The following is a 13,660-nucleotide window of genomic DNA, read 5'->3' on the forward strand; positions in this document are numbered from 1 at the left end:
TGCAATTTCCATTTTAAAAATTACCTGCAGAGTTCCATTTTTATGTCCATACATTTTACATACAATACAGCACTCTGCAAAACTAGTCCAGTGTCAACACTTCATGGTGTTTTAAAATATAATATAATAGCATTGATGTATATTAAAAAATAATATGATTAGGAAAAGTTTTTTCTTATTAAGAAAATAAAATAAAATGATTCTTGTATGCAGAATAGTATTGTATAAACTGTACAAATACATAAATTTAAGTTTAAATCTTTACTATATAATTAAATGCTAATAATTAAATGTTTTTGTGCCAATTGTGGTTCGTAAAGTTCTAAACATACTGTATCCGATAAGACTGTTCACGGAGTGAAAATTATGTTAAAATAAATAAATTATATTTAAACTATAGAAATAAATATTTCCTTATATCTTTAAATGAAATAAAATAAGAATAATATTTTAATTTAATTAATTTATTTATAGAACCACAGTTTGTAGGTTCGTTTGACATAGGGGATTATGTCTACTTTTTCTTTCGAGAGAGTGCAGTAGAATATATAAACTGTGGAAAGACAATATATTCTAGAGTAGCTAGAGTATGTAAGGTAAGTTAATTAAATTTGATAAACTACAGAATAATACCGATTCAAAAATTTTTTAAACAAAAATTACTTTATAGTATGGCTACACTTTCTAAAAATAACTTTTTACAAATAATAAATAAACTACAATCTCTTATATAGAAAACTGCTTTCTTAGAGCTCACTAAATCAAATTAATACCATTTTCTCAAATAGTTTCAGGCTACCAAGTCCTGTCATCAGTTTTTTTTTTTTTTTAATATAATAAAGAAAGATGTGGGGGGGAAATAGTTATATGAAATGATAAAAGTATAAAATTCAAATAAAAATGATAATATTATGTTAAATAGTTAAATCAAAATTGTTTATTGAAATATATGAATAATCTAAATGAGAAATATTATAATTACTCTATTTTTAACCTTATAAGATAGATGAATATTGCAGTTATAGGCATAAATCCAAATGCCTTGCTTTTCACATAATGATCTTTAAACTAGAAAGAATAATATACGTATAATTATAAATTGTCTGCAAAAAAGTAAGATAGCCGAAATAGATAGGGCTATTTTAATTATGATCGTCTTGTATATATAGATTTTGTTTGTTTTCTTAAGTGGCCAAAACAGGGGTGTCTGAAAATGACATTATCCCCATTAACATGGCCAACAGAATAAGAAAACCCTGTGTTACTAAACACAACATATTGTTTAAAGCACTTTAAAATGAATTGACCTTGTTTCATGTGGTTTTGGAACAGTTTGGGAGATCCTACTGACAGTTGGCATTCGTATAAAATATATATTGACTTAAACTTGACAAATTAATCTCCAGAATTTAGTAAGACAATTTATATATTTTTCAATATATTTTTGAATATTTTTGATATACAAACTCTGTATTTTGTAGAATAAGTCTACATCACTTAATACACATGCAGAAGCCTGATGTAAAAGATGGTCTAACTATTAACACTTTTTTCTGACACTTAAATAATAAACAATTTCATTTAGTACTGTACTGGATAGTCTTTGAATGAAGCTACTGTAAACAGCTGTACATGTAATTTGTATTTCAGTCCAGGCATATAAGTGTTGATAGTGGTTTGACATTACAGTGTTAAATGAATAATTGAAATATAAGAACGATGATGTCTAATATAACAAGAACAAATAATATACAATATAAAATATAGTGAAGATAATTTAATTGATGATGAATTAGACTGAAGAAATATAGTGAAAGATCCATAATTCATGTTTATATGCATGATGTAAAATAAAATTACCTCCATGGTACAATGCTTTCATAAGTCTGTGCGCTCTACTTTTACTATACTATTTATCAAAACTAAACAGGTTTGAAAATTAAAATTAACCATTTATATTTGTATGATAAATAGTAATCATCATCCATGTCAGTCATCACATGATAAATATTAATAAATCACTATATAAAAACAAATTTTTGCTGACATTTGAAGATTTATTGTTTAACTTTGAAAATATTTTAAAGTAATTTGAGTCAATATCTTAATGAAAAGATTAAATCCACAGTAAAGTAAATGTGCTTTAACACGACATGCAATACAGTATTGGCATTTTGATTTTTTTTTATACTTTTATGTAAGAATAAATACAAAGAATAAGAATAAATTAAGCTTCATAATTCAATTAAATTGTTTTAAACATTATTTTTGTTAATATTTTGAAGAAAAATAAAATGTTTAAATTCCTTCAGAAATAATTTCATTTATTCAACAATAATAGATTTAATAATGTAATTTTTTAATTATATTTACTATTTTAGAGAGACACAGGTGGAAAAATTATTTTAAATAAAAATTGGGCTTCCTATCTGAAGGGTCGATTAAACTGCTCCATTCCGGGAGAATTTCCTTTTTATTTTAATGAAATACGTAAGTTGATTTATTAATACTTTCCAATTAAACAAATGATAATGAGTGTTTTTATACATTTTCATGTGTCTTTTTATGTTTGTAGTGTTTTTACAAGTTTTTATGTCTCTTCTCTTTATCTGTCAAGTTTTTTTCATGCTTATGTGTGTCCTTTTTATAGGTGTTGGGTTTGGTTTTTACATGTTTTTGTGTTTCCTTTTACTGTAGTTGGGCTTTTGTTAAATGGGGGTGGAGATCTACAGCTAGTCAGCATTTCCTACTTTTGTTGTAATAAATGAATATATAAATACAGTAATGCCAAATTGATCTTATGGTAATGAACGAGAAAAATCAGATATATTATCACTCCATTTTTACTAATTTTCTTTACATGTAGATATTGAATTCAGTTTATTGATTAGCTAATATTTCTAATGTTCCATTATTAACAAATAATCAAAAAATTTTTCAATTATATTTCTTGTAATTTATTTGTTTTTCAAAAATATACTTTATATCTTCTTAAAAATGATTAATTTCATTGTATTTTATATGTTATTAATTTATTTAAAAATAATCATATTTGCAAATAATTTTTATATATATTATATTATTCTATACTTTCATATAAAAAATTTTAATTAAACTGTTCTCTTGTTATTACTTACAACACGAGATCACAAAAAGAGAATACAAGAAAGACTGAATCATGTTCCACACTAATACATTTATTCAAGTTTGAATAAATATTTATACAGTAGAGAGTCGAAAATCGGCATCAATTGGGGACTGGGGTTGTTCAGATTAGGGATTTGTTCCGATTACGGTCTATGTACGAAAAAATATATTAACCTGACCGATGTTCAAATTTTTCTTCGTTGCATGTCGCTTCCTGTTGAATTTTTCTCCGTTGCGTGTCGCTTCGCGTTGAATTTTCGTCGATTTTAAGCCTAACGAAAATTTTTATAATAATAATCGAGGCTATCGTATCGTTAAAAATTATTTCTTTATTTTGTACAAACAAAATAAATATATTGAAGAATATAAAAACACGAAAATTATACTTTAGAAGTAAATTTAGTATCAAAAACGTTCGATTCAGCACAACACAGTCCGACTGAAAATCGTGCCGATTATCGGGCGATTCCAATTACCAGGGTGCCGATTTTCGACTCTCTACTGTAAATACAAAACAAATAGATATTGTCTTAAAGCACCTTGAAAAAATTTTTTACAAATTATTTTTCTTTATTTGATACTTCCATCATTTGACTCGTGGACCAAAAACAATGGAATAGTTGTCACCTGTGTCAGGATAACAGAATCATTTCATTTTAACAGTATAATCATAATACATATGTTTTAATAAATGTGGATAGACATCAACATGCACAGTTATCGGTATTTCTTTGGTCCTCCATGGGCTGCACTTATGGCTTTATACAGAAGGTGCGGAATGAATCGGCTTCTGGCATCGAATGATGGATGTTCGAGTCCACATACGTTGTAGCTTTGTCTTCAGATTATTGACTGTAGTTGGTTGCAACATTGCAAGTTGTTTTTTTACAATATTCCACAAGTTTTCAATTGGATTAAGATCAGAGAGTTGTCCAATCAAGATGACATTGTGATGATGTGTTGTGCTTTTAGTGAATAAGCTGGCACTAAATCATGCCAGAACACAAAATAATCTGCTCCAAAAAGATCTTCAGCTGATGGTAGCATGAAGTATTCCAAGCTACTCTGTTATATATCATTGTATCTACCAATGCAGTGCTACCAGCACAATTGGTAGAAAACAATCTGAAATAGTCATGCTTGCTGGTAACTTAACTGAAGTCTTTATGCTTCATATTTTCAATGCCATACATAAGACTTATCACCAAAACCAGTGCAGAAATATCATGTCTGAAAATAACACTTTTGATCAGTGATGCATTATAGTTTCACGAGACTCCAGGCTAATTTGAATTAGGGAGCCCCATGTACTGTACAGTGTTGACTTCAGACATTTTTCTTTGAGGGAATTTTTTGTGAAAAGATTGGTTTGAGGTTCCCTGTTGATGGAGATCCAGGCAATTGTCCTTTTTTCCCACAGTGCCACTGCTTTTGATTAATCATCTGTTATTCACAATTCATGTTGCCTGCACCATTTAGAGTGTTGTGGTCAAAAGCCCTTTAAACACAACCATTACAAAGTAGTTAATTGACTTGGACACTGCTGTTTCATATTCTTTCCGCAATGTTTTTAATCTGCTGGGAAACTTCAAGCAATGAGTTGTTGTTAGATGTTTTAATGTTTGTTCATGTCTTTTCTTTGCAATTTTGTTTTTACCATGATTTCTTCTTTTCAAAGAACCATTTTTATTGATAGTTTTGCTCTGTAATGATTGACTAGTCACAGCCAACTTTTTCTGCAGTTTTGATGTGTGAACATTCACAATGCAGAACATTGTGAAGAGCAATTATAAGATTCTTGGCATCAGTTACAAGATCTTTTTTCTTACCCATTTTGATATGATATGGGATTGCCGAAATTTGCTAAAAAAGCATATTATTTATAAAGCTGTTTAAATACCTAATTGTAATAGCAATGGTATATAACTTTAATTTAATTATTCTGTTATTTTGATGCAGTTCATAACTATTTTATTTTATTTTTTCACCTAGTTTATTGAACAGTAATGAAGGCAAAAACATTTAACCATAAATTATTTTGTGCATATAACATACGTTCAGAGACCAGTTACAACCCTGATTTTTTTGTATTCCAATGAATTTTTTATCACAATAAATGTAATTCATTTTTTCTTGTACTCTGTAGGGAACCCGACGAGGAGGTCTGATATCACTACATATTCCATTTTTACTTTCCCGACTGTTATGTATACATAACAAGGAAAAGTATGGGAATCGTGTCAAATTTGACTGACCCTCAGAGTTTTTTGCAAATCTCCACATTTTGAGACCCCCTTTTTTGATCCCAAAAAAGTCAAAAAACTTTCTTGTGTGTGTTGGTGTCTGTTTCACTTAATATCTCAGGACAGGGTGAAGATAAACAAACAGAATTTGGCATGGTAGCTTGTATATAAGGGGCATTGATGCTGTTAAATTTTGGATGTGAAAGGTCAAGGGAGAGAGAGAGGGTGGTCACATGTCATATCTTGTGAGGGGTGAGACTTAATGAAGATTTTACTTGTTTTTTAGCATTTACAGTGTTTTATAATTTTGAGGATAGAGAAGAGTTTTATAAGTTTTTTTGCTATTTATATATATTTTTTAATTATTATAAAAGTTTTTATAACAAAATCTGATAAAATTGTGTGTGGAGCCATGTGTTATTTTTAATATATGTAGAATACAGAAAATATCTTTACTTCTGCCCTTTCCAACATCAGGAACCAACGAACAGTCTTCTTTTGCAGAGATGACTCTTAACTGTTTTGCATACTGTAGCAAAATTTTATTTTTGCTTAATATAAAAGTTTTTTTTAATAAAAACTCATATTATTAGCTGGGAAAGTTACACAACTCTTGTTGCTAGATTTTTTATATCTGGTGTTGCATATCTATGCTTAATAAGCATAGATATGCAAGTACTGTAATATGTTTTATTAACAATGTTATATATTGTGAAATAATTTTTAACCTACAATAAAATATCTTTTCATTTTAGAAAATGTTTACAAACATCCAGAAGATGATCAGAAATTTTATGCTGTGTTTTCCACTTCAATGTAAGTTAATTATGATTTTAATTTAATTTAAAGATAAAGTTTCAGTTATAGTTTTTTTTTCCTTCTCAGAATATAATCTCATTAAAATTTGAAGAAAAAATAATCTATTATTTATTTGATTTCTAATATGTTATAAATGTATTATTTTTTTAATACAAAAAAAGCAATTAGAATTAGAAACAATTTTATTTATAATAGTGAATTCTCCTGCTGCAAGGGGTAGTATAAGTTACGAAATATAATTACATACATTAAAATGAAATGGTTTTAACTTGTTCATTGTTGAATATAATATATATATATATATATATATATATATAATCGAGACGAGTTGATAATAATAATAATCAGCACAGAACCCAAACGGTTAGGAGTTGAAAGTTGAAATTTGGTACACAGTTAGGGTACGTCACGAGAACTCAGTCGTCACTTAGTTTAAGAAGGGATTTTTCGAAATTCCTCCCCACGGGGGAGAGGGACAGGATTAAGGCTTAACACTTCCATCAACAATGGAAGTGTTAAGAGAAAGCGACGTGCAAGATGCAGATGCAGTTTTTGCAGGAAATCGAACATATTTTTAGACCCATCTAAAAATTCTCTAATTAGTCTGGAAACACGGGGACCTAATTCTTGCATTCTGTGAAAACAGGTAAGGTTGACTATAATGTAATAATCTTAATCTTTGCTATTGTTACTTTTGCCCAAGCAACGCTGGGCCTATCTGCTAGAGTGTGTGTATATATATATATATATGAGTTTTTTTGATATATATGATATTTTTTTTGAGTTATCATTTATGGTTCAAAGGACTTCTATATGTTTTATCTATTCTTTTCACATCAAAAAAATAAGCTATAAAACAAATATCCTTTATATTAAAAGGATTTTTTGCAGTACATCCTACCCATTCTGATTATTATATTCTTATAAATGTAAAATTTTGGATAATGTTATCAAGTTTGCATAACTTTGCTCTGAAATTACATCTATCTCAGATTGAATAAAACTTGTAAATACTATATCATTCACTGTCAAAATTTAGTTTCATTATAGTTAAGTGTTCCAGTGGGCTAAAATACATTCCTAAAACTCAGAGAAAAATCAAGTCAAATAGGAAAATGATCAGATACCTCAATACTTAGAACTACAAACCTCAACATATTTATCAAGGATTCCAAACAAATTATAAAATTATTACCAAATCCCTAATTAAGGAAAGAAAGATATATTCCACTGGTACTGTACATCTCCTACCATTTAAAATATATAAATTATTTTTCTGAACAAATTCTATCAACAACCATATTACTTCATTAGTAAATTAAATCCATTAACACTCATGTGGGTTAGGAAAAGTCCCTTATTATCAGCCTAGCCTGTCTTAATTAACCAGATATTAAAGGTTTTCAAATAAATTTTAAAGATGTCTTATTTTCATTAAGGAAACAATAACACAATACGATACTTAATTTGGATTCAGGAAAAGTTGAAATAATTTCCTATTTGACTCAGTAATATCTCTTTTGACAAGTAACAGTAAGCCACCACAGGATGTCCAAACTTCATTCATTTAAGAGCTTAGTATTTAAATTTAGAAAAAGAAAAATGTACTGAAGTTAATATATTAATAATAATAAAGATCTCTATCTATAAAATTTGTTAGATTACAAATAAAATAAATTTTTTCTTAAATTTATTTTTAGTATAAAAATTTTATAAGTAAACAATAAAATCAATATCATGCTTAGTTAAGATTCAATGTAATGAAAAATGCATTTTTATAGTTTGGAAATTAATACAGAATGCATGAAAGAATTATATATTTCACTTTATAAATTAATTTACTTAGAATATACATACTACAAAATATATTTTTAAAAATATTCAAAACTTAGAGTATGATGTAAATATGTATTCTAATTAATGAATATATTACTCTCTGAATATTATATTTTGAATAGACAAATACAATAATAACATTTTAAAATTAGTTTTTTGTTTACAGGAATGGTATCATGGGATCTGCAATTTGTACATTTAGTCTAAGCTCTATTCAAGAAGTTTTCAATGGGAAGTTTAAAGATCAAGCAACATCATCATCTGCTTGGTTACCAGTTCTCACAAGCAAAGTTCCAGAGCCTCGCCCAGGAATTTGTGTTAATGATACACAGACACTTCCAGATTATGTACTAAACTTTATTCGTGGACATCCATTAATGGATTCGGCTGTAGCGCAAGATGGAAATAAACCTGTATTTTATAAGAGAGATGTAATATTTACAAGGCTAGTAGTTGACAAAATAGAAGTGGACGGAGTACATTACACAGTTTATCATGCTGGTACAAGTAAGTACGGTTTTAACATTAATCATATAAAACATTAAATTTTAAAAAAATATTTATTCTGAGTTAAGAACAATGCCCCTCCCCAAATAACAATTACCATTGTGCATTTGCATTCCAATTCAGGAATCTGGTAAACTAAGAATGACAACTTAGCAAATTCTACTAATCTAGATTAGCAATTTTTAGTTCTAAAAATATTTACAATTTTTTAAAATTTTATTATATTATTTTACAGAATATATAAAATCCTTAATCATATACTACAAAAATTCAGAAATATTTTGAATTTTAAAGTATGAAAATATATCGAAAAAATTACTGGTATTATATAGGATATGTAATGAATTTCCCATTAAAAGTTGATACTTAATTATTTAGTTCATATAATTTATATCAAAACTCACCTGTGGCAATTTTTGACATTTAATTTACTATAATATATTTTGCTTATTATTAAAAAGAAGTTGAAAAAGAGTTATATCATAAAATATTGTACAATAATTATAAGAAATTAATATTTTTCTAATAGGTGAAGGATTAGTTTATAAATTAGTAGAATGGTATGACAGGACAGGTGAACAACATTCTAATTTGGTGGATATATTTGAAGCAACTGTACCAGAACCAGTTCGAGCAATGGAAATATCAAACAAGGTAGAAATTTATCTTACATTTGTCTGATATTAGTTTTGAATCACCCTGATATATAATATATATATTCTTAAAAGTTCCCAGACACTGACAACACTTTTGTAAAAAAGATCTCTAGCACTGGAAAAACTGCTGTGAATGCAAACGAGCTGGTATTTGCATCTTCATCAAAGCACATACTATCATTTTATTCAGCTTTTGAGTTCATTCTTTTGGTGAATTTTGTTTTCCCAACCAAAAAAAAAAAACATTCTAAGCTAAAATAACAAAATATATACATATTTTAAGTAATTATTTCATTTATTTTTTAATAAAAATATTAAAGCTTGTGTTACAATAAAAAAAATAATAGCCACCATCAGTGCCATAACTAGGGCGGTGCCCAGGCACAGGGTGTAGACCCTGGGGAGGTGTAGAAATGACCTGGACCAAGTTTTATATCATAGTTTTGGGGCATAGTTACAGAAGCTCGTACCGGGTGCATAAAAGACTAGTTACGACACTGGCCACCATTTCCACTCCTGGATCCACCACTGAAATTGAGCGGCTGAGTGGATCCCACATTAGGAAGTTTTTAAGAAAAAGGAGGGTTTGTTTCAATTCACCAGCATTTTAATGTGGATGTATAACCTGTAGGGCATGTAACAACCATGAAAGTTTCAAGATACTAACAAATTTGTGGGATATGCCATTTTTCCACTCAGTCCCTCAATTGATAATGTCAGCCAGTATTACAAAGCTAGCTGTTCAACAATGTATTGTTAATCAATTAAAATAAAAGTAAATGAATTTATTTACATTATCCTTTTTAATTTCTAATACTTCCATATATTTTCATTTAAAGAAGCAGCTTCAACCCATTAGTAACATTTATAATTTAGTTGCAAACATTGTCTATTCATCCTTCAGGATGCATTTTGACATATCTTGTCCATAATATTGTAAAATTCTGGAAATTTCAAAAGTAAATTTTTATAGTATTTCCTGTCATTCGTGTTGAAAAAATATCAATTATTTTATTATGATGTAAAAAATTATAGATCATCTCCAAACATTATACTCTGAGGTTTATCTATATGAATAATATTGAATCATATTCAGTGGAATTCTTTTTATTTGTTGGAGATGAAAGACATATGAAAGCTCAAAAACATAAAAATGAGAGCTTTGCAATACAGCTAGATATATAAAACCAAAATTTAAATTATACCACTATGTGTAAATGTTTTTTTTTTTTTTCAATTTTCTGAATTGAAAAATTAAAATGTCTCAAGTTGACTAAATATAAAATTTGAGAATTAAGTCAACTTAATTTAAAATAGTTTTCTGTAACGATATCCAAAAATAAAATAATTTAATATTTAAATATGGGATAACTTTATGCAGTTGATATTTTTCAATATTTACAGCATAAATCGTTATATGTAGCATCGGATTCTCGTGTTACGACAGTTCGATCTCATTATGTGCAAAGGTAGATACGAAAACTGTCTCCGGTGTATCCAGGATCCTTATTGTGGATGGGACAAAGAACGTGGTGAATGTAAAAAGTTTGTCACTGGGTAAGTATTTTGAATGTCATTTAAATTACACAGTATAAAATATTTATAATACTTAAGATTTTTTTTCTTAATTATTTAGCATTAAATTTAATAAATTTTTTGTAAGAAGTCACGTTTGTTTAAAGGGTGGCTGAAATGCTTTTAAGAAAAATAATTATTTAAAAACTATACTAACAAAAATATAACCAACTTTTGAAAATTTTACTACACTTTATGATTTCTATAATTTGAAATAATGGAAAAAAATACACAAAATAATGCTTTTTTAAAATGAATTCACAGTAATACATTAAACATTTCATATCATTGATTATGTTAATATATGATCAATAATATGTTTAAACATGAATTAATTCAGGGTCATTACATTTTTCAAACTCCAAATTTATTTTTTTTTAATAAATGAATAAAATTCTATTCCAAACTGGAACTAAGGATTGTTGCAAAATCAAGGACCAACACCATATGTCTTACTTCAGAAATTTATTCATTATTTTATATTATTCTTTACTTAGCATAATTTCAAAATACTTAAAGTTTTTATATTTTACAAAATTTTTCAGTCAATTTGTATTAAACAAATTACATAACAATAATTTTATGTATAAAGTTCTAGCAAATTGTTTTCCACTACTTAAATTTGGATTTAAAAAATTGGAAACATATTTGCATTAGTTCTTCTAATCATTAAATTATGGGCTTACCTTATCAGAAATGTATGAGTTTATTCTTTTATATTAAATGTTCTAAAGCACAAATGAAATTATCAGAAAAAATATTATCATTTCTATGCTGTAATTACTATGCCTACATACTTTGATTTCTAGAAAATGAAATCTAAAGCTGTGTGTGAAAAATTAACTTTATAATTTCTAATTTTTCTCTTTTGGAAATTGAAAAGACAAAAATGTTATTGTTCATTCTCTTGTGGTCTTGCTGATGATAATGTGATCTTATTAAACATGCATGTATATATACAATCATTTCAAAGTTCAAATTACTTAAAAACAAATAAATGTCTAGTATAATTTCAGCAAATAGCTTTTGATTAAATATGATTATAATAGTTTTGAAATGTTAACAAAGTGTGAAAGAATTAAATATATTAATATATTTATACAGGGTTGGCAAAAGTCTTTGTTACCCCCAAATAAAATATATCATCATCCATAAAAAGCTGTTCAAGACTGGGTTAACATTATGCTAATGTTCTTGTCACAATAATGTATTTTAGAAGGGGTTTAATTCTTTGTTAAATCTTATCAGGAAGTCCTATTGCATGTGCTTTGTGAACATCCATGAATCTATACACTTGTAATAAGCCATTTTTCCACACTATAGGAGCTGGTGTCAGCTATCTGAAATGAAATATTATTGTACAATTTCAAATAAGACTTCTAGGGTGAACAATTTTTGGACTACCTGTACTTTGTTTTAATAAAACATATTAAACTCAATGTTCTTATAACTTTAAATTTTGGTTTGAGTTTTATTGAAATGAAATCTTTGAATATTTACAATCAAAGCATTTTGTGTTTTATAATAATTTATGCCCATGAAGATGAGCCAGCAAGGCTTAAAAACACTTATGTTTTAAACATTTCTTTGCAATAATGTATCATATTAAAAGAATTTATTTTTTTATTGTAATTATAAAATAATTACAGATTATTGCAAGATGTAACAAACGCAACACCTGGAATCTGTGATAATTGTAAGTCCTTTTATAATTTTTAAAAGATTAAGATAGCAACATATAGAACTAACTATACAAACGAATTTCATATTATTTTTAAAAATTAACAAATTCAATATGCTTAATTTAATATTAATTTCACATACTTGTTATGTTTATTTTACAGTTGTGAAAAATAAACCATTGCATGTGTATTGGGGTCAGAGTCTTCATTTGACCTGTGCCATCCACATGCCAGAAATTGAAGAACTAGGAATGGGAATGCTGCAATGGTTTCACTACAGTAGAGAAAAAGGAAAATATCTTGTCTCTCAACATAGAGATAAATACATTCACACAGCCAACAATGGTCTTGTCATCTTATCTGTGAATGAACGAGATAGTGGCAGATATGATTGCAAATTGGGTACCAGCACATTGTGTAGTTTTAACATCACCGTGGATGCAAGTATGTCATTTATTGTTCTCATTAAATTTACTATATTATTAATACAATATTCAATCAGTTGTGAACTGATTGAATATTGATATAAATAGTCACACATATATTATGTTAGCCTATATCAGAAATCACAGTATAATGAATTCTAGCAGATTGTTTTCTAATAGAAGGATGTTTAAAACTTCAATAAGTCCAAATGAATAAGTTTTCATTTCTCACTTATTTAAGTAATATTTTTCATTATAGGAAGGATTGATATAAAAAGAATAATGAAACATAAGGATTTTTCCATAATACATTGGCACCTCACATAATGAGCGAAGTCCCGGATTGTGTGCATGCTCCGTCAGTCTGTGTTTAGCACTTGTTCTGTTAGCATCTTAGTGTCGCTTGTAATCACACATTTTTCCAAACTTGTGTTCAGGCATGTTGCTGATTGGAGAGAAAATTCACACGAAAAGGCATTAACTATTGTTTTCCTGTACTGTACATTTTATTTTCTTATGAGTGCTTTCAATACAGTAATAGACCTCGTCCTCAGGTAGATACAGAATTGTACCGATTTTGAACAAATTTTTTAAATTGAATAAGAATGGTATTAGCCATTTGGAATTTTATAACAGATAGAACAAGAAAATTTGAAAAACACATAACAACAAAGCATATGCACCTTAATACCACAAATATTAAAAAAATTTGAAATACAGTAATTTCTTTGTTTTCTGCAAATCAAATTCGCATTCCAGGTTGGTTCATT

General features: G+C 27.7%; 1 protein-coding gene across 1 annotated transcript in view; it reads left to right on the plus strand.

Moving 5' to 3' along the window:
* The window catches only part of LOC136989958 (semaphorin-2A-like), a 109,713-nt gene that overhangs the window by 80,642 nt on the left and 15,411 nt on the right, over positions 1 to 13,660 (plus strand). Inside the window, 9 exon segments of the mRNA XM_067288266.1 lie at positions 475 to 596; positions 2,382 to 2,490; positions 6,146 to 6,206; positions 8,212 to 8,552; positions 9,082 to 9,206; positions 10,613 to 10,648; positions 10,650 to 10,765; positions 12,433 to 12,479; positions 12,628 to 12,909. Of these exon segments, the coding sequence (XP_067144367.1) occupies positions 475 to 596; positions 2,382 to 2,490; positions 6,146 to 6,206; positions 8,212 to 8,552; positions 9,082 to 9,206; positions 10,613 to 10,648; positions 10,650 to 10,765; positions 12,433 to 12,479; positions 12,628 to 12,909 (1,239 nt within the window).

Source organism: Centruroides vittatus, unplaced genomic scaffold (assembly GCF_030686945.1).
Source record: "Centruroides vittatus isolate TY-2023 unplaced genomic scaffold, ASM3068694v2 scaffold_861, whole genome shotgun sequence".
Lineage (NCBI taxonomy): Eukaryota > Metazoa > Arthropoda > Arachnida > Scorpiones > Buthidae > Centruroides > Centruroides vittatus.